This window comes from Bison bison, unplaced genomic scaffold (genome assembly GCF_000754665.1).
Source record: "Bison bison bison isolate TAMUID 2011002044 unplaced genomic scaffold, Bison_UMD1.0 scf7180017864063, whole genome shotgun sequence".
Lineage (NCBI taxonomy): Eukaryota > Metazoa > Chordata > Mammalia > Artiodactyla > Bovidae > Bison > Bison bison.
In genome coordinates this window covers 4761592-4783962 of record NW_011494635.1, presented here as the reverse complement: position 1 = coordinate 4783962, position 22371 = coordinate 4761592, and the positions used below count along the sequence as shown (strand labels likewise).

At 45.2% G+C, this 22371-nt stretch overlaps 1 protein-coding gene and 1 non-coding gene across 2 annotated transcripts; both read left to right on the top strand.

Moving 5' to 3' along the window:
• Positions 1-518: 518 nt before the first annotated feature.
• Positions 519-590, top strand: TRNAC-ACA. Its single transcript has one exon. It is a non-coding gene; the product is annotated as a tRNA-Cys (tRNA).
• Positions 591-16003: 15413 nt separating this feature from the next.
• UCN3 (urocortin 3) lies at positions 16004-20686 on the top strand. The gene is made up of 2 exons (XM_010836376.1): positions 16004-16286; positions 19728-20686. Exon 2 carries the CDS (start codon positions 19734-19736, stop codon positions 20232-20234), a length of 501 nt encoding a protein of 166 aa, XP_010834678.1. The 5' UTR covers positions 16004-16286; positions 19728-19733; the 3' UTR covers positions 20235-20686.
• The last annotated feature ends 1685 nt before the right edge of the window (positions 20687-22371 follow it).

The following is a 22371-nucleotide window of genomic DNA, read 5'->3' as shown; positions in this document are numbered from 1 at the left end:
TGAATCTTGCCTTCAAAGTCATAAGGTTTGGGTTCTTACTAGCCATTGGGCAAATGATTTAACCTCTTAACCTTGGGCCCAGGTACATCTTCAGTAAAATAAGGATAACAAAACCTCACCTGTTCCCAAGAACAAAATTTGATCAGATGAATTCTGTGCAATGTCTCCTCAAAGATGGAACGGTGGGTCCCCCACAGATTTTGCTTTTTGCTGTCCTCACTCCCAACAATCACCTCCTTCCTCATTTTCACACCAAGAAGGTCGAAAGTTTCCTTCCACTATGGCTGGAGGAGTTTGGCTGCATTGTAGTGAAAAGCATAGTTTTCATGGACAATCTGCCAAGCTCCTCTAGTTTTGAAAGGGAATAACCTCTGTGGTAATTACCAAGCTGAAAACCCTCCAAGGTTTACTTGTTGTATGTCTCAGGGAACTCAAACAGGGACTCTGTATCAACCTAGAGGAGTGGGATGGGGAGGGAGATGGGAGAGAGTTTCAAAAGGGAGGGGACATATGCACACTCCCTGGTGGCTCAGATGGTAAAGCATCTGTCTACAATGCAGAAGACCCAGGTTCAATCCCTGGGTTGGGAAGATCTCCTGGAGAAGGAAATGGCAACCCACTCCAGTATTCTTGCCTGGAAAATCCCATGGACGGAGGAGCCTGGTGGGCTACAGCCCATGGAGTCACAAAGAGTCAGACATGACCGAGCAACTTCACATACATATATGGCTGATTCATGTTGAGGTTTAATAGAAAACAACAAAATTCTGTAAAGCAATTATCCTTCAATTAAAAAACAAATTAATAAAAGTTTAAAAGAAAACAAAAAACCCTCCAAGGTTTGAACAAAAAAAGTGATGGATAGGAGAAGCTCTAGGATGGGAAGGAGAGGGTGCACTCAACATGCAGGGAATCTTGACATTTCCCACCACGGTCTGCCCTCCTCCACAAGGCTTATGTCACTCTGATCCTGGTCCCTGTTGGTCAAAGTTGGTCCCCCAAAATGGTGTGCTCCTTCTAACAGCTCATCCTCCTTCAGTCAGCTTCATCTCCTTAGTTCTAGTCTTTGGGATAAAAGTCCTCGATTAAACAGGGCACAGTCCTTGACCTTGGGAAACTCACAAGATAATAGAGGCAGAAGCTGGGGAAAGAGATAGTTATAGTGACATGAGATAAGTGGTCTCATGAGAGGACATACAAGGTGATACAGCAGCATCAAGAAGGAAAAGACCAGCCTGCAGAAAACTTTCATAGAGGAAGTTAGTTTTACACCACATACAGTTGACATCGCAGAGTCAGACATGACTGAGTGACTGAATTGAACTAAATAGTTAACACCTGAGAAGGACCCCTGTATGACCTGGCTCAGGCTCCTGAGATTAATCCCTTAGTGAAGGGGGAACCAGGAGGTACAGCATCCACCCCAGTCTGCCCACTGCAGCCTGTGAGTGAGGGGTTGAGCTGCTGGCCTCGCCAAGGTGACTGCAGGCTGGGGGCTGATGCTACCACCTGTGCTTGCCTTTAGCATCAGCAGATAGCTCCTGGAGCTACTTGGAAACAACATTGCTTGGAAAGTATTGACATATATTAGTATAATTTCTAGAAGAATTAGTAGAACCATATTATACATCAGAGTATTTATAGTCAGGGTTCACCTGGTAGAAACCGGCACAATTTCTTCCTTAAGAATCCTAAAACCAAATAACCCACAGGATGCTCATCTTAAAAATCATAATGCCATCCACTCCCAAAGCCACTGCCCTAGTTAAGACTCTCATTACCTTTAATGAAATTCTTAGGGCACACTCCTAACTGTTTCCCTCACTCCTGGATTCCAATATTAATCCTGACAGTCCTCCTCAGAGTACAGCTAAGACCACAGTCGTTAATGTCCCCTACATTGCAGCTGTCATCCCCAAAATGTTCTATCTCTCCAGTCTTGTCTCTCACCGCACCCCACCACAGCCCAGTCCATCAGTCTCACTGTTCCATGAACACCCTCAGCTTTTGCTCAAATATTCCCTCCACCAAGAATACATCCCACACACCACAACCAGTCTTTGCCTTTCAAAGTTTTTCCCTAATATCCAAGCCTTGCAAAGACATCCTCCCTGATGAAGCCTTGACATTTTATTATTCAAATGTGATGATTTCCTCCTCTGAGCCCCCATCTCACTTAGCTAGGAATTCTCTTGTGACCCTTCACTTATTAGCACATGACCCTGGGAAAATGGTAAGGGGTTTGATTTAGGTCATACCTGAATGTTCTAGTGGTTTTCCCTACTTTCTTCAATTTAAGTCTGAATTTGGCAATAAGGAGTTCATGATCTGAGCCACAGTCATCTCCCGGTCTAGTTTTTGTTGATGGTATACAGCTTTTCCATCTTTGGCTGCAAAGAATACAATCAATCTGATTTTGGTATTCACCATCTGGTGATGTTCATGTGTAGAGTGTTCTCTTGTGCTGCTGGAAAAGAGTGTTTGCTATGACCAGTGCATTCTCTTGGCAAAACTCTATTAGCCTTTACCTTGCTTCATTCTATACTCCAAGGCCAAATTTATCTGTTACTCCAGATATTTCTTGAGTTCCTACTTTTGCATTCCAGTCCCCTATAATGAAAAGGACATCTTTTTTGGGTGTTAGTTCTAGAAGATCTTGTAGGTCTTCATGGAACCATTCAATTTCAGCTTCTTCAGCATTACTGGTTGAGGCATAGACTTGGATTACTGTCATAATAAATGGTTTCCCTTGGAAATAAACAGAGATCATTCTGTCATTTTTGAGACTGCATCCAAGTACTGCATTTCAGACTCTTTTGTTGACTGTGATGGCTACTCCATTTCTTCTAAGGGATTCTTGGCCACAGTAGTAGATATAATGGTCATCTAAAATTCAACCATTCCTGTTCATTTTAGTTCATTGATTCCTAAAATGTCGATGTTCACTCTTGCCATCTCCTCTTTGACCACTTCCCATTTGCCTTGATTCATGGACCTAACATTCCAGGTTCCTATGCAATATTGCTCTTTACAGCATCAGACTTTACTTCCATCACTAGTCACATCCACAACTGGGTGTTGTTTTTGCTTTGGCTCCATCTCTTCATTCTTTCTGGAGTAATTTTCCACTGATCTCCAGTAGCATATTGGACACCTACTGACCTGGGGAGTTTATCTTACAGTGTCCTATCTTTTTGCCTTTTCATATTGTTTGGGGTTCTCAAGGCAAGAATACTGAAGTGGTTTGCCATTCCGTTCTCCAGTGGACCATGTTTTGTCATATTAGATTTGATAGACAGAGTGCCTGAAGAACTATGGATGGAGGTTCATGATATTGAACAGGGGGCATTGATCAAGACCATCCCCAAGAAAAAGAAATGCAAAAAGGCAAAATGGTTGTCTGATGAGGTCTTACAAATAGCTGAGAAAAGAAGAGACGCAAAAGGCAAAGGAGAAAAGGAAAGACATACCCATTTGAATTCAGAGCTCCAAAGAATAGCAAGGAGAGATAAGAAAGCCTTCCTCAGTAATTAGTGCAAAGGAATAGAGGAAAACAATAGAATGAGAAAGACTAGAGATCTCTTCAAGAAAATTAGAGATACCAAGGGAACATTACATGCAAAGATGGGCTCGATAAAGGACAGAAATGGTATGGACCTAACAGAAGCAGAATATATCAAGAATACATAGAATAACTTTACAAGAAAGATCTTCATGACCCAGATAATCACAATGGTGTGATCACTGACCTAGAGCCAGACATCCTGGAATGTGAAGTCAAGTGGGCCTTAGGAAGCATCACTATGAACAAAGCTAGTGGAGGTGATGAAATTCCAGTTGAGCTATTTCAAATCCTAAACGATGATGCTGTGAAAGTGCTGCACTCAATATGCCAGCAGATTTGGAAAACTCAGCAGTGGCCACGGAACTGGAAAATGTCAGTTTTCATTCCAATCCCAAAGAAAGGCAATGCCAAAGAATGCTCAAACTACTGCACAATCGCACTCATCTCACAAGCTAGCAAAGTAATGCTCAAAATTCTCCAAGCCAGGTTTCAATAGTACATGAACTGTGAACTTCCAGATGTTCAAGCTGGTTTTAGAAAAGGCAGAGGAACCAGAGATCAAATTGCCAACTCGATTGGATCATCAAAAAAGCAAGAGAGTTCCAGAAAAACATCTACTTCTGCTTTATTGACTATGCCAGAAACTGTGGAAAATTCGTAAAGAGATGGGAATACCAGACCACCTGACCTATCTCCTGAGAAATCTGTATGCAGATCAAGAAGCAATAGTTAGAACTGGACATGGAACAACAGACTGGTTCCAAACAGGAAAAGGACTACGTCAAGGCTGTATATTGTCACCCTGTTTATTTAACTTATATGCAGAGTACACCATGATAAATGCTGGACAGGATGAAGCACAAGCTGGAATCAAGATTACCAGGAGAAATATCAATAACCTCAGATATGCAGATGACACCACCTTTACGGCAGAAAGTGAAGAAGAACTAAAGAGCCTCTTGATGAAAGTGAAAGTGGAGAGTGAAAAAGTTGGCTTAAAACTCAACATTCAGAAAACTAAGATCATGGCATCTGGTCCCATCACTTCATGGCAAATATATGGGGAAACCATGGAAACTGTGACAGACCTTATTTTGGGGGGCTCCAAAATCACTACAGATGGTGACTGCAGTCATGAAATTAAAAGATGTTTGCTCTTTGGAAGGAAAGTTATGACCAAACTAGATAGCATATTAAAAAGCAGAGACATTACTTTGCCAACAAAGTCTAGTCAAAGCTATGGTTTTTTCAGTAGTCATGTATAGTTGTGAGAGTTGGACTATAAAGAAAGCTGAGCACTGAAGAATTGATGCTTTTTAACTGTGGTGTTGAAGAAGACTCTTGACAGTCCCTTGGTCAGCAAGGAGATCCAACCAGTCCATCCTAAAGGAAATCAGTCCTGAATATTCATTAAAAGGACTGATGCTGAAGCTGAAACTCCAATACTTTGGCCACCTGACGTGAAGAATTGACTCATTGGAAAAGACCCTGATGCTGGGAAAGATTAAAGGTGGGAGGAGAAGGGGACAACAGAAGATGAGATAGTTGGATGGCATCACCAACTCAAAGGACATGTGTTTGAGTAAACTCTGGGAGTTGATGATGGACTGGGAGGCCTAGTATGCTGCAGTCCATGGGGTCGCAAAGAGTTGGACACGACTGAGCAACTGAACTGAACTGGGAAAATCACTTAAGCATAGAGAATCATACCTACCTTACATGGTTGTTGAAAGGATTAAATGAGATTAAAAATAACTTGGAGGGACTTACCTGGTGATTCAGTAGTTAAGACTCTGAGCTCCCAATGCAGAGGGCATGGATTCAGTGTCTGGTCTGGGAACTAAGATTCCACATGCCATACAACCAGCCTAAAAAATAAAATAAATAGAAAATATAAATAAATAAAAATAACTGTGAGTAGTGCCGGGCATATGAAGTACTCAATCTATGGTAGCTTTTCTGGTAGCTATTTTTTTTTTGTCTCTAATCACACACATACACACACACACACACACTGTGAGCCCTGAGGACAAGTGCCAGTGCTGTTCATCTTTGTGTCCCTTGCAGGACCTCTCATGTGGTTTCTCCTCAAAAAGCGTTGATCGAATTGGAAATGCCAGCCTCCCAACTAAAACAGTAATTCTTAACATCCAGAGAAAAAGCTCTAAGAAGAGGAATAACTCACACCCTTTGTCACTACATGCAGGCTTCATCAATTTATCTCTTTTACCTCCTTGAGTCATTTGTTCTCAACAGACTAGGTATTGTCTTACCTAATAAGGACACCGACATATATCCAACTCATATCGTAACTACTTGATTTCTATAGCATCTCAAATATGTAAGGGCTTGTCTCCCAGACTGAATTGTGTGATTTCTATTTCCTCGATTTGTGTAGGGGTCACAGAGGAGGGTGGAGTGACTCTCTCCCCTCTGTTTTAGTAGTGAGGACCCAAAAACAGAACTCAGTACAGAACTGTGTTCCAGAAAATGTTCCCTAGATATTGTTGAGCTAGACTTTCACTCATATTTCTTCAAGTTGAACAAGCTGATGGATATTCATGCACATTTCTTAGTGAAGCTGCTAAGGAAGCCAAAGATCAGTCTGGGGAAGCGGGGGCCCAGCCGAGCCTGGCAGGTTTCTCTCCCCTCAGCTTTGTCCATACTTCATTGTCCTTGGGACAGCTCGCTCATGTTTCCTCCTGCACAGGCCAGACAAGGCCAGAGGTTCTCAGATGTGCTAAGGCTATCAGGGCTGCGATACCATTTGGAGTTAAGTCTTGATGGAGTGTACTAAGAAATCATCTTGTTATGTTGGTGTTCTCAAAGCTTTTCTGCCCTCCTGTTCATTCTATCAGAAGCTGATCAGAGGGAAGGATATTAAACCATCCATCAAAGGTCTTTGCTTGAGGGAAACAATCATAAAGAATGTATTGTTAAAAGTGTTTTGTTGTTTAATTGGAAGAAGAATAGGTACATGTGTTGGGGCTTCCCAGGTGATAAAGTATCCGCCTGCCAATGTAGGAGACACAAGAGATGCAGGTGCTATCCCTGGGTCAGGAAGATCCCCTGGAAGACCCCCTGAAGGAGGGCATGGCAACCCACTCCAGTGTTCTTGCCTGGAGAATCCCATGGACAGAGGAGCCTGGCAGGCTACAGTCCATGGGGTTGCAGAGTCAGACACAATTGAGCACCTGAGCACAGAGCACACAGAGGCACATGTGTATGTATAATGAATAAATGAATGCATAAATATATAAATGAATCACTTTGCTCTACACCTGAAACTATCACAACATGGTTAATCAATTATACTCCAGTATGAAATGAAATGGCACCCCACTCCAGTACTCTTGCCTGGAAAATCCCACAGAAAGAGGAGCCTAATAGGCTGCAGTCCATGGAGTCGCTAAGAGTCCAACACGACTGAGCGACTTCACTTTCACTTCTCACTTTCATGCATTGGAGAAGGAAATGGCAACCCACTCCAGTGTTCTTGCCTGGAGAATCCCAGGGACAGGGGAGCCTGGTGGGCTGCCGTCTATGAGGTCGCACAGAGTCGGACACGACTGAAGCGACTTAGCAGCAGCAGCAGCATGAAATGAAAAGTCTTTATAAACATACTTTCTTTTTAAGTGCATGATCAAGAAAAGGGAAGAAAAACAACCATCCCTTCATGTATGCAGAGAGACAGGAAATCTTATCTTCATCTGAGATTTAGAGAGAGAAACGTTAGAGACTGAACAAGCCAGCAACATTCCCCAGAGAAATGGTGAACTTATTTCCCAGTGGAGATAGATGCGTCCTGTTCATCCTCACCTCTTATACTAAGTGTAAATTTTGATGTCTGAGTCTTTTGGTGGCCCCCAAGATTGGACTTGGATGTCCTTAATGTACCCTGGTCTTTCCCTCTTATAGTAATGGGTCATCCCACTGTCCAGCCACTTCCCTCTTTATCCATCTTCAGCTTACTCCAGCCCACCTGGCAGGTGCTTCAGATTCAAGAGACCTTAATTTGCATTCTGATATATTGCTATTAAGACTGAAAACTGCTACTTATTGTTATAGAGGACAATTGGCAATATTTGTCTAATCTTATCACATCTTTTGGGCTTCCCTGGTGGCTTTAAAAATTATAAAAGAACAGTCTTTGATCTGGCAGTTCTTACACATTTAACCGAACACTTAATCTTCCAAGTGAAGGATGAACAGGAATGATCCTCTCTCAACAGGAAATGAGTTCATCATTTGTTCTGAAAGATGCTGCTTTGAAGGCAAGAATCGTGACTATCCTGCTCCATCTTCAATTTTCAGAAGTCAAGACTGTCCCTAACACCCATAGGCATTCAATAAATATGTAAGTGAACAATTGACCTTACCAAAAATTCAAATTGCCTTCATCATGTAAAACCTATTTTTATAAACTCAGTGTGCTCCTCTTCCAAACGGGACAGTTAACTAGTCCTATTGTTTTGAAAGGGCAAAACAGGGCGTCTCTGAAGCTCTTCCTGAGTTGAAAACTGAAACATTTATTACTGACATTTAAGTGTTGCTCCCACCTACTCCCCCTTTGCAAATATTTCTGAAGAAAATTCATTTCCAGATAGATATATCCTCATTTACATCTAATTCTCTGCATATTACTCAGTGGAGGAGGGCCAGCAAAGGTTAGGGCATCGGAGAAAGGTGACAACCAGAGACTCGAGTGAATGCAGAGCTTTAACTGGCAATTAGTCAGAATGAAGTAAGAGATGGTGGAACTGGGTGCCTGTTCTAGTACGCAGCAAAGAACTCTGCATTGTGACTGCATTACAAAGAACACGGAAGATATCTTTCCATTTTATCTAAGTCAATGTACTTAAGGGCACAGAGGTGTTTGTCACAGTCATTACTGTCCTGAAGGGTCAGTAATGAAGTCCCTCTTGGATTCCTGATATCAGTAATTTGGGTCTTCTCTCTTTTATTCATGGTCTAGCTAGAGGTTTATATATTCTGTTGCTCTTCAAAAAATACCAGCTTTTGTTTTCATTGTTCCTCTCATTTTCTAGTCTCTATTTCATATATATATGTATATATACACAATGATGTATATCACACTGCATGTGTATATATATATATCTACTCTAAGATATATATATATACTCTGAAGCTGAAACTCCAATACTTTGGCCACCTGATGCGGAGAACTGACTCATTGGAAAAGACCCTGATGTTGGAAAAGATTGAAGGCAGGAGAAGGGGGTGACAGAGAATGAGAGGTTTGGATGGCATCACCAACTTGATGAACATGAGTTTGAGCAAGGTCCGGGAGTTGGTGATGGACAGGGAAGCCTGGCATGCTGCAGTCCCTGGGGTCACAGAGAGTTGGACATGATGGAGTGACTGAACGGAACTGACTCTTATCTTTACTACTTAAATTCCTTGCTTTGGACTTAACTCGTTTTTCTTTTTCTATGTGAAAGCTTAGATCACTGGTTTGAGACCTCTCTTCTCTTCCCATATAAGCATTTAAAACTATAAATTTCCTCTGTACGCTGCTTTGAATACATGCCACAATTCTTAATATATTGAAGGAGCAATTCAAATTTCAAGGGGTATGCAAGTCAAGCTGTGTTCCTCGAAGATTTAAAAAGCTGATCATTTCCTCATACAACACCCACCCACACACACACACACATACACAATCACAACGTTGATATTTGGTTAATTTAGATAAGGAGTATACCTTTGTTCATCACACTCATTTCTACTTTCCTGGAAACTTTCTGAAAAACAATTGGAGTTTTAAAAGAGTGCACAGAAAGTTATTGGGGCAACTGCCTTGTTTTACAGGGCTTCCCAGGCTAATGCAGGAGACATAGGTTCATCCCTGGGTCCAGAAGATCCTATGGAGGAGGAAATGGCAACCCACTCCGGTATTCTTGCCTACAAAATTTCAAGAACAGAGAAGACTGGCAGGCTACAGTCCATAGTATCGCAAAGAGTCAGATACGACTGAGCACAAATGCTTGTTTTACAAGAGAGACAGTGAGCTTGCAATCATGGTAAGGCACTAAGAAGCCGCCATCTTCAATAACAAGGTTTGGATTGTTGAAAACAAGCCTAGGAGAGAAGGACCAGCTGGTGGGAATGAACAATGGACTGTCATGAGGGAGGATCTCATTTTCACCTCTGAGCTGCTGCAGGGAGACTCCAGGGTGTGGTGATGTTCTCATTAGCAGCTCAGGTTCAGCCCAGGCTTCTCTACCTTCTACACCGCGTAACATCAGTGCTATTTCCTGCAGACCCCAGGACCTCAGCAGGCACCCGCTGCTCACCAAGATGACTGTGGAGACATCCCTTCCCACATGGGAACATGAGCAATCCTGAGAGCTGTCCACCGTCCAGAGTGTGACATGAAGGAACAGATGTCATCAGCCCCAGGACAGAGAGTAGGTGGAAAGCAAGTCTGGGATGAACAGAGAGAAATGCAGATTTTTAAATGTTCACAAAGGCAGGGAGAGAGGAAGAAAGGGTAGAATATAAAATAACACCTACGCTATGGCTACAAATTCATGCACCCATGTTTTCTCAGATTACCAGTTCAGTTTCTCATGCCTTGGTCTGATGACGTGGGACCTGCAGTCCACACCACCTCCAAGGCCCAACAAGCGATTTCTGGGCCTGTCTTACTGAACAATACTTTTAATTTCATCCACTTTTGGCCCCTCACCATGGTAAAAAGATGTCCTTCCCAAAGTTACAGGCCCTGGGACCTGTAACTTTCCAAAGTTACAAGCCCTGGGACCTGTAACTTCCCAAAGTTACAGGCCATGGGACCAAAGTGACACTGGGCTTTCACTGGGGAGTAAAGTCAAGCTGGGAGAAGGCAATGGCACCCCACTCCAGTATTCTTGCCTGGAGAATCCCAGGGATGGGGGAGCCTGGTGGGGTGCCGTCTATGGGGTCGCACAGAGTCGGACACAACTGAAGCGACTTAGCAGCAACAGCAGCAAAGTCAAGCTGTGTTCCACAGAGGATTAAAAAGCTGATCATGTCTGGGCTTCCCCAGTGGCTCAGTGGTAAAGAATCTGCCTGCCAGTGCAGGAAACCCAGGTTTGATTTCTGGTCCAGGAAGATCCCACATAGCCCCCTAGGAGCCGCTATGCCCACGCACCACAACTGCTGTGTGCCCTAGAGCCCAGGAGCAGCAACTACTGACCCCACAACCACAACAGCTGAGCTCCTGCACCTGGAGCTCGTGCCCTGAGACGCACCGCAACGCGAAGCCCACACCCCACAACTACAGAGGAGCCCCCACTCGCCGCAACTAGAGGAAGAGCCTAAGCGGCAACAAAGTCCCAACACAGCCAAAAATAAATAGAATTATTTTAAAAACAAATTAAAAGCTTATCATTTCCAATCTTCTTGTGAGGCTCTCTTCCCATTTAACTACCTGATTCTTCAAACTTGTCTACAAAAATACTCCTGTGATACAGCCTTTGGTTAGCGCTTCCAAAGGCTGTTCTTCTCACCTGAGGCTCTTATTAAAAGGAAGTTTGATTCATTAGGGCTGAGGTGAGAACTGAGATTCTGCATCTCTAAAAGCTCCCAGGGATGCTGAGGTTGAAGGTCCATGGACCACAGTTTGAGCAGCTGGCTTCTATAGTTCTTAGTACTTACTATAGTCCTTAGTATTAAATATTAAGCACTTGTGTTTCTTGTCCTTAGTAGGTCTACAATAAACCTGACTTGGAGGGATGGCTTTTTGATTGAAGTATAGTTGATTTACAATGCTGTCTTAGATTCTGATGCTGCTGTTGTTGTTGTTCAGTCACTAAGTCGTGTTCAACTCTTGGTGACCTATGGACTGCTGCTCACCAGGCTCCTCTGTCCTCCACTACCTCCCGGAGTTTGCTCAAATTCATGTCGATGATGCTATCCCAACCATCTCATCCTCTTCCACCCCATACTCCTTTTGCCTTCAATCTTTCCCAGAATCAAGATCTTTTCCAATGAGTTGACTCTTCACACCAGGGGGCCAAAGTATTAGAGCTTTTAGTTTCTGCTGTACAGCAAAGTGAATCAGCTATATGTATACATATACCCCTCTTTTTTGGATTTCCTTCCCATTTAGGTCACCACAGGGCATTGAGGAAAGTTCCCTGTGCTATACAGCAGGTTCTCATTGGTTATCTGTTTTATACACAGTATCAATAGTGTATATATGTCAATCCCAATCTCCTAATTCATCCCATGGAGCTATGATTGAATTTATTAAATGTTTCTACAGTAGTAGAATAAAGAGGGAAAGCTTTACCAACACATCAGTCTTTCATCCTACTCATGTTCCCTCTCTTTTCTTGGAGTTAAGGAAGCCAGGGCATAATTGGGTGGAGGCAGACTTGGCAAAGTGGTGTTTCTTTTCTGGCTTATAGAGCAAAACAAGAAAGGCTGGAGGTGGAGTCAGTGGTGGAGGTCTCTGCCCATGTGGCCAGTGATCCAGCACCATGGGATGAACCTGCTTTTCCTGTTTGTAGCAGCTCTCCTCCCTAACCTCATGACAATTACTGGCCAAAATTGCAGAACTGTCTGTTTTTTACTCTCCCCCTACTATTTCTGTCTTGTACACCTGTATACAAACAAGTGTACTCCCTGAAATTTGAATTGTTCCTTCTGCCTCTACAATGGAAACTGTAGGATTTTATACTCTCAAAAGCCAACTATAGTGATGACATCACTGTCTTCTAACCCAGCCTCATTCTGTGGAGACCTGCACACATATCCTTCACCCTCCCTTGATTATTAGAGATGAAATGGAATCTCAATGCAATTTGAGTCCCCGTAACTTGTCTTTTTGAATAAACCTCTAATAATCTCTTTTTAATTTCATTTCAATACTATTATCTTCAATTATGGGCTCCGTGTCTACAACAATCCCTCACTCTCAAGGCCAAGTTCTGTTCTCTCCTTGTAGTTGGAAATGCAGGCTTATCCAGCTTTGCAAAAGAGATCATCCTTGAGAATGTTCATGTCGGGGGCCTGAGTTCTGAGGTTCACCTGTGTGTGACCCCAGCTAAGTGACTGAACTAGAGCATGAACTCTCTTTTAGGCCAAGCATTCTGTGATTCTGGAAGAGTTCATGCAAACAAAAGCATTTAAAATACTAAAGAATGTCTGTTGGGACTTCCCTGCTGGTCCAGTGGCTAAGACTCCACGCTCCCAATGCAGGGGGCCCAGGTTCTATCCCTGGTCAGGGAACTAGATCCCACATGCCACAGCTAAGACTCAATGCAGCTAAATAATTTTTTTTAAATATATATTATCTGTTTGGATATATGTGATGGGTTGCAATTGTATATGCACATACACGGAGCTACTGAATAAGGAGAATCAACCTCACTTGTTGAGTCTCTGCTAAACAGCAGATGCTGTGTTCATGGTGCTTTTCCTGGCATAGACTTCAGTCTCAAGGTGCTTACAGACAAACGGACACAGTCAGGAGTAGACCACAGCCAGTCTCAAAGCCTAGACTTGCCAAGGGAAACAGATTAAAATTCACAGTAGATAGGAACATGGTGGTTTATTTCTGATTGATTGATTGATTGGTGAACTGATTAAGCATAGTCCCTGATTAGCTGGCAGGCATACTTTGGCCACATGATGCGAAGAGTTGACTCATTAGAAAAGACCCCAATGCAAGAAAGATTGAAGGCAGGAGGAGAAGGGGATGACAGAGCATGACCAACTCGATGGACATGAGTTTGAGCAAGCTTCAGGAGCTGGTGATGGACAGGGAAGCCTGGTGTGCTGTAGTCCATGGGGTCGCAAAGAGTCAGACATGACTGAACTGAACTGAATAATAACATAGTGTGCTATGTGTTGGGCTTCCCCTCGATGGCTCAGCAGTAAAGTATCTGCCAGCAATGCAGGAGATGTAAGAGATGTGGGTTCAATCCCTGGGTCAGGAAAAGCTCCTGGAGGAGGCCATGGCAACTCACTCCAGTATTCCTGCCTGGAAAAGTCCATGGACAGAGAAGCCTGGTGGGCTACAGTCCACAGGGCTGCAAAGAGTGGGACATGACCGAGCAACTGAACAACATATAGATAAGAGATTCCGAAACATGTTCAGGGGTGGGGGTGGCAGAGTGCGTGTATTAGGCTTGGAAGAACGTGGGCTGCTTGGTTACCATTACTACTTACTTTTCCCATGAGCAGAACCACAAGTGAGCTCGCCATCCTGGCCCCATCTGGGAGCATGCTGCCCAGTCCACTGCTTTGTAAGATGTTCGGAAGAGTTTCCAATTCCCTTGTCAATAGAGAAAACATGTCCCCTAAGTGTATCTGTTGGTGTTGATCCCCTTGTCTACAGGTCAGGTAAACAGGGCACTGTGATTGTGTCCACATGTGGAAAAGTGGCTATGGGGCAGTTTGCAAGTTTGCCCAAGAAGCCAACGTCCTCCCCTTCCCCTGGAAGGAGACAGAAACCTTTTTTTTTTTTAAGGTTATTACTTTACTATTTATTTATTTGGCCATGCAACATGAGGGATCTTAGTTCACTGACCAGGGATCAAACTCACACCCCCTGCAAGGGCAGCATGGAGTCTTAACCACTGGACCATCAAGGAAGTAAGTCCCAGACAGAAAGCTCTGATGCTGTTTCACGAGGCCCCGAGGGAGGCAGCTGCCTCTAGCCTGTGGCTCCCAGGAGCTTTGCTCCAGGAATCAATCAGCCACTAAAAGTCCATCAGAGAGGATCATAAAACGTCTGTAATTCACCATGGCACCTGGACACAGAGACAGGCTGGAACTGTCCCCACCTGTTTCCACCGCTGCTGGTTTCAAGGGGGATGCAAAGTCCAATGAGATTGATTCCTGATAGGTGGATAGGAGACAGCGCTAGAGAACCCATATCAGAAAGGACTGGATGTTAATGCAGGATCATGGGTGTGCTGTTATTATAGAAGTACAGTTACTAATAACTAAATCAGTCCTGCCTGTTGGGAAAAACAAGAGTCAAGGCAAGGGTCTCCCCTTACTTCACAGACCAGAGAAATTTCACCAGGTTACAGGGGGCTCTGTTCATGTGTGAGGTGTAGTGAATCAGTGTTCAGAGCAAGAACTGTAGTTTTTGCATGCTCATTTGCTCAGTGGTGTCTGACACTGTGTGACCCCATGGACTGTAGCCCACCAGACTCCTCTGTCCTTGGGATTCTCCAGGCAAGAATACTGGAGAGGGCTGCCATTTCCTCCTCCAGGGGATATTCCCAACCCAGGAATCAAACCAGAGTCTCATACAGCTCCTGCATTGGCAAGATGGTTCTTTACCACTGAGCCACCAGGGAAGCCCCAATTGTAGTTTTAAATGCTTAGATACAAACTAATAGCGGGGAAAATGAAATGAAAATTTAATCAATCTAGAAGAACACAGACAAGGAAAAAGAGAAATAAACAGAAACAGAGGGGGAAAGCAGACCAAATAGGAAATGTTTTACAATGTGAAACAGCAGAAAATAATCCGAAAACATCAGTAATCATTATTCATACAAATGTGTCACGTCAGTGATCACTATTAGTAGAAACTAATACAAAGGCCTGTATTAAGGCCTTGTTAATACAGAGATGGTTGATTAGATTTTTTAATTTCAGTATATACCCTTTACAAAAGAACTTTGACACAAAAAAACTGGAAAAAGTGCACCAAGCAAATGTCAACCAAAGGAAAACTGGAATAGCTGTTTCAGTATCAGACAAAGCAGACTGTAAGACAAAAAGTGTTATTTGATTTGAAAGGGTTTATAGTCAAATTATTAAAGGGGTTATTTGCATTGAGCTGGCCAAAAAGTTCATTTGGAATGTAGCTAGGCTGTTCAATAAAGGTCTTGGTGAAAACGCAAACTGTGCCTAAGCCCACACACTGCAGCTACTGAGCCCATGTACCGCAACTGGAGAAACCTGCACACTGCAATGAAGACCCAGAACAGCCAAAATAATAATAAATAAGTGTTTCCATTGCTCAGTAGCTAAGTCGTGTCTGACTCTTTTTTGACCCCATGGACTGCAGCACGCCAGGCTTCCCTGTCCTTCATAACCTCCAGGAGTTTGCTCAAACACTTGTCCATTGAGTTGGTGATGCCAAAGAAATTAAAAAAAAAAAACTAATCACAGGACAGCAGACAAACTTTCTTCTCTACTTTCAAGCAGGTGTTGGTTCCAGGAAGAAGGGTAGAGAGACTGAAGTTAGTAAGAACGGAGATGAGTAATAAAACTCTTCAAAGAAGCTGCTTCTCAGTTTAACAGAGTGTGTTTTTTCCTTTTTATCAATGAAGCCAGTTGCTAGGGCAGGAAGGGCAGTGGGGGGTGGGGGCGGTGATGGGAGGTCTGGGAGAGAAGGTGGGTAGGAGCGGTCAGAGATGCTGACAGCTTGTCATCTCCGTGACGTGCACAGCTGCTTGGGTTGTATTTTAAACGGGATCACATCCCAGGGTAGACACCGCGTCTGGATTTATGATCCACCCCGTGATCTGTCACTTTTATGTATATGCACACACACGAGGGAGTGGAGTGGTTTCCATAGAGAGGAAAGATCACGGCCCACTTACAAACAATTCAAGAAAAGGAGCCGGCGACCCCAGAGAAGACAGAAGTTCGGGGGGGATGTTCCTGGGGCAGACCTCTCGGTTCTGAAGCTGCCCGCCCGCCTCACTGCGCATTTGCACTCCAGAGTGAAGTCTGCTCACAGGTAAGGCTCTGGTTGGGGACTTCCCTACTAAGGATCACTTGATTTGCCCTTAATTATGCAGGAGGTGCTGGGGACTGGATGGGGTGAGCGATAAGAGTTGCAAGCACCCCTGGGGGCACTGTGCTGAACCGTCAATGTCTGTGTTTTAAATGGGGAGAAGGCAGCCCCAAAGGGACCAAGGGGAAGTTTCTCAGGGGGGGGCAAGAGCATCCTCCCCCCATTAGTAGAGAGGCCTGCTTTGCAAAAGGTAATAGACCGGAAGCAGGATGGGTTCTCACAAATGTGTTTTTCTGAACAGAGTCCAGTTGTGAACATGAAAATCGTGTTTCCAGATGGGGTGGATGGGGAAGATGGGGGTGGAAACCGGGGTACCAGTCCCCGCTGCCTGACCGATCGGGAAAATGCTTGCATTTCCTGGTTGCTAAGGCATCTCCTTTCGTTCTCTTCATACACCTGTGAGGCAGGTAACGCCTGCTTTTTAAGATGCGGTGACTGAGAGGTTAAGTGACTGATGGAAGGCATTTGAGGGTGAGGGAGGTTCACAGCCCAGGTCCTCTGCCCTCACAGCCTGGAGTCCTTTCCCCCTGGCCACCAGGGACACTGGAGGAAGGGAACAGATGTCTGTAACAATTAGGTGCCCCCCCTTGAAGGGGAGAGGCCATAAAGATGGATGTTTGATGTCTCCATTTGATGTCCAAGTGTTCTGAGAAATCCTGTCTGCAGGGTTCTCCTGTAACACAGCAATCTAGCCAGCATTCCCACTTCTGAGGATGAATGGAGTCAGAAAAGCAACACAAAAGCTTCCAGTAACAAGTGTTATCTAGATCTTGTCAACTTTCTCCTGGCTTTTCTCCCTCTTGGGGGGAAAGGCCTTTCATGAATGAACCCCCTCTGCTCGCTCAAGTGTGAATTGCTAAGAAGTGTGTGTGTTACACATAAATGCTTCCATGAGTCTGCAGCTCATTACTATAATATCTTTCAAAATGCTTAAAGGGTCCCTGGGTTCAGCAGTGACTGTTTTATAAAGTGTTTTTTTAATTCAACTTCTTACCCGTGATTGCAGACTGCGAACTATCTCTGCCTTCCTAGATGCTGGAAAATGGGGCTGCCTCTGGGCAAAGCCCATGGTGTCCTGCATTTGCCTCTAGCTTCACTTTTTTCCTTCAGGGAGCTGTCTCTCACAGGTGCTCTGAATTTCAGACCAGCTGAGTCCCTCGCTGCCTGTCATTCTGGGCACGACGTGACTGTCACAGCTCTTAGAAGCAAGTGTCCGTCTCCAGAGAAGCACTGCCCTAATAACCCCCAAAGAATGGCTGAGTGTCAGGAACCCAAATGAGAAAAATGAAGATGAAGAACTTTTCCCTGTAAATCTAACTAGATGGGGGCCAAGTGTTTTCAGAGCAGGTAGCAGGGAAATCTTAAACCTTTGTACTCTTGCACTATGGTAAAGGCAAAGGAATCCAAAGAATGTAAGAGGAGAAACTTGCTTAGGAATCAGACCTGAGTAAGGAGGAAAGGACGTTTCTTTTCTTTGACAGTCCTCTGTTCCTGGGATTGGCTCCAGGACCGTCACAGATTCCCAGATGCTCAAGTCCCTTATATAAAATAATGTATTATTTGCACATAATCTACAAACATCCTCCCATGCAGGGGTGAGTGCTAAGTCGCTTCAGTCGTGTCCAATCCTTTGCAACCCTATGGACTATAGCCCACCAGGCTCCTCTGTCCATGGGATTCTCCAGGCATGAATACTGGAGTGGGTTGCCATGTCCTTCTCCAGGAGATCTTCCCCCTCCTAGGGATTGAACCTGTGTCTCCTGTATTGGCAGGCAGATTCTTTACCACTAGTGCCACCTGGAAAGCCCCACAATCTCCCATGGTTTTATGCAAATGCTAAACAAAGCTAAACTGGAGAGAGAGGGAGAAAAGGAGAGAGAAAGGAGAGCCTGGAGCTCAATCCCCTAATCTCACAGATGGGAACACAGGGACCAGGGGCATTTAGTCACTGAGCCAGTTAGTGGGAGGTAGGGCCGAGCCTGACCCCTGAAAAGAGCAGGGGACCAAGGGAGAGAGAGATAGCGACAGAAAGAGACAGATCCCCTCCCACCCCGACCCCCACCCCGTTATTAACCCTTTCTCTGTGTATTGGTTTTTGGTTTTTTTAATCTTTTAAGGCTTATCAGGCCCTTTGAGAGTGCTCCCAAGCTTTAAAATGCCTTAAAGGCATAAGGCAGCTAAAGCCACAATTCATGGATGTTTATGCAAAACAACTAAGGACAGCCTCAATGAATGAGGAAACCAGAAGTCTGGGTATTGAGCACAATATCAAAAGAAAGGATAAGTCCATTCTTCCACAGTCTAAAGAGCCCTGTAAAATGTTCTCCGGGAATCGGGCACACAGTTCTAAGGACCTCGGAGATGGATAGGAACGCTGAGAAAGTGGTTCACAAAGCGTGGTCCATGAACCCACAGCATCAGCATCCTCTAGGGATGTGTTAGGGATGCAGATTCTCAGGCCTTGCCCCAAATCTACTGATTCAGAAATGCTGGAGATGGGGCCCAGCAGCTGGTGTTTGAACAGTTCGTTCACGTGATTCTGAACACTCTGAAGCGTGAGAACTGCTGACTTAGAGTTCAAGGCACGATGAGCCTACCTGGGTAAGAGTGGAGCAAACAGACGAAAAAAGAAAAGCCAGAAAAGCAACACAACAAAGATAATGGTCTGCAGGATGAAGTTCCCTGGCATACTATACATCTATATTTATATTCGTATGAATTATATTCATTAGTTATATAATGTATAGTACATTTACAGATACACAGATACAGATAGATCACTTCTGAGATGATTGCCTGTGTACTGAATCTTATCCTAATAGCACATGGGGATTATTACATGTAAACAGTCAGTAACCAACACGCTTCGTTAAGTATTTGGTTAGACAGGGAGCTTTTCCACTTTAATTTAACCTTTATGAGTTAGTACCTATTATCCCCCATTATTATTATTATCATTATTATTATCAGATGAGGAAATTGACATTCTCAGAGGTTAAGTAATCTGCCTGCCACCCTCAAGCAAACAAGGACCCAGTTGGAATTTGAACCTACCTCTGTCTAACTCCAGAGCCTGTGTTTCTTTCCACATGCTAGGTAGCTAGTTCCTACATCTGGACCATTCCTACATCTGGCAACAGTCTGTCATCATCAGGCTTGTTAACACGCAGATTGCTGGCCCCAGAGCTCTTGACTGACCAGCTCTGGAGCAAGACCCGAGAATCTCTGCATTGCTAACAAATGTCCATGATACACGGCCTGCAAGTCCAGAGAACACGCTTTCAAAACCCGGCAAAGCTGAACTTGCACAAAGCCTGGTAGATCTGCCCCTTCTCCCCCTGAACCCTAAGACCCTCTCACACATATCGGTCTTTTCCGCTGCAGGGAGAGATGCTCGTGCCGGCCCCCTTCCTGCTGGTCTTGCTACTGCTCCTCGGGGCCCCCCAGGTGGGCCTCTCCCAGAGGTCCCCCAAAGCCGGGTCCAGCCCCAGCTGCCTCCACACAGCTCTACGTGAGGCCGAGAAGAGCCAGCGGAAGGACACGTCGCTGCTGATCAAGCGGACCGTCCCTGCCCTGCCCCGCGGAGACCCGGAGGACCAGGAGGGGCAGGAGGAGGAGGACACAGAGAAAAGGACCTTCCCTGGCTCCGTGGGCGGCGGCGGTGGCGGCGGGGCCGGCAGCACCCGGTACAAGTACCCATCCCAGGCACAGTTCCAGGGGCGGCCGTCCCAGGACAAGGCCAAGAGTGACCGGCGCACCAAGGTCACTCTGTCCCTGGACGTCCCCACTAACATTATGAACATCCTCTTCAACATCGCCAAGGCCAAGAACCTACGAGCCAAGGCCGCCGCCAACGCCCACCTCATGGCCCAGATTGGGCGGAAGAAGTAGAGAAGGAGGCTGGGGACCCCCTGGGACGAGGACGGAGGTTGGGGGGTGGACCGGGAGGGTTGGCCCTCCTGCCGGTTTCTATCGGAGGGATCGGCCCTGGTTTCCAGGCTCTCCACCCCTCTGTGCCTTCCCGCCTCCAGCCGGGCCCCCCCACCCTCTATATCTACACACACCAGCGGCCTGTTGTCCCAGATCCACAGATGGAGGCCACGGTACTGAGACACTGAGATCTACCCTAGGCGTCTCCTTTCTCCCTCCCCACAAGGAGAGGCAAAGGTCAGGCACCCCTGCCCTCCACTCTGCTCTCTGACCCCAAGAAGAGGGGTACAGGGAGGCCCTCCCCTCCCCACACCAACCCCAGCCCAGGCAGGAAGGCGAGGGCGCTGAGCACCCTGCCCCCAGACCCTCATTAAAACCCCTCTCACCTACATTAAAACCCATGGCTTCTTGAACCCCTGACTGGTTTCAATTCCTCTTCCTTCAGTCAGCTGCCTTCAGGCCTCCAAGCTTGGAAAGGGGCAGCTAGTGAGACAGGGTACAGGTGAGTCCGTTCCTGACCCTCCCAGGACAGTCCCTGGAGGTCTTGGGAGGCATCAAGAGCTTGGGAAAGGCCAAGCTGGCAGGACCCTGTTGGCTATCACTGGATCTGAAGCTGGCTATGTGGCCAGGTCCCACCACAGGCATAGCCTTGGGTCTGCTACAGAGTGGGCCCCTGGGTAGAACGAAAGACACCCCCAGCTCCTCCCTGGCTTGCTAGGGCCTGGGCCACTAAGTCTGTCACAGGTGCTTCTTGAATCGATGGTCATTGTCCAGCCCAGTGCTGGGCCTGGTTAGGGATACTGACGTGGGAGGCGCCAAGGCCCTTGCTGTCCATGAGTCAACAGTCTTAAGTGAACAGACAAAAACAAAATGTGAAAAGAAGCAATTTCACTAGGGAGTATATAAGTGATGAACTGCAAGGTCATAGCAATTAGTGTAAAAAATACAAGGAAATCAGAGCAAGATGAGAAGGCTTAACATGAGAAGCAGTTCACTAAAAGTGGACATCAGCAAGCACCCTGATGGCCTCTGGCAGCAGAGCTTTCTGCATGGTGACAAGTCATGAATACATACAAAGAACATCTTCATGTGAAATAAACCTCATATGCACACACCACCACCATCAGACAAAGTCAAGAGACAAACAGACAACAAATTTGGAAAAATGTTTGCCACACAGGCAAAAGACAAGTATCTTACTGATCAAATACATAAAGAGCTAATAACTTCCCAGGTGACACTACTGGTAAAGAACCTGCCTGCCATTGCAGGAGACATTCGATCCCTGGGTTGGGAAGATCCCCTGGAGGAGGGCATGGCAACCCACTCCAGTGTTCTTGCCTGGAGAATCCCATGGAGAGAGGAGCCTGGCAGGCTACAGTCCATAGGGTTGCAAAGAGTCGGACATGACTGGAGCAACTTAACACACACAAACACGCACACAAAATAACTGAAAAAAAAACAATCACCCTCAAAAAAATAAGCAGGAATACATATATCACACACACACAAATACAAGTGACCCTTAAATGTACAAACAGATGCTAAACTTCACTGCTAAAAAAAGCACAACTGCACTCTTACAGAATTTGTCACACATCAGACTGGCAAAATCTGTTTGACAATCGGTTCACACTGTGACTGACAGGTGCAAAGCCTCCTTCCTTCACTGATGGTTGGTGGGAACATGAATTCTGAGAGGCAATCTGGAAAATCCGTATCAAAACCACAAATTCACTTTACCTTTAACTCAACAACCCTGATTCTGGTGAACATTATTTGAAAAGGCAAAACTGTGCAGTTTTTTAAATGTTAAGCTAACTTGGAAATGAAAAATACCCCATCTCTAAACAGAACCAATGCTCAAAAAGCTGAAATGCAGCTGTTTTTTCCATCCTGGGTGGGGGGAAAAAACCCTCATGACACAGCAGAAATACCTATGTGAGTCCGGGTTCCTCCTCTTCTGTGTCTCTGAGCAAATCCTTTAACTTCCCTCAGCGTTGGTGTGCCAGGAACCCTCTTTAGGAACGAGATGTCACGGAGTTCTCACAAGTATATTTAACATTTATTTTTGTTCTAACAGTGCGTGCAGCATTCT

Excerpts from the sequence above, each read along its gene's own strand:
- UCN3 (XM_010836376.1), top strand. The coding sequence starts at position 19,734 with ATGCTCGTGCCGGCCCCCTTCCTGCTGGTCTTGCTACTGCTCCTCGGG.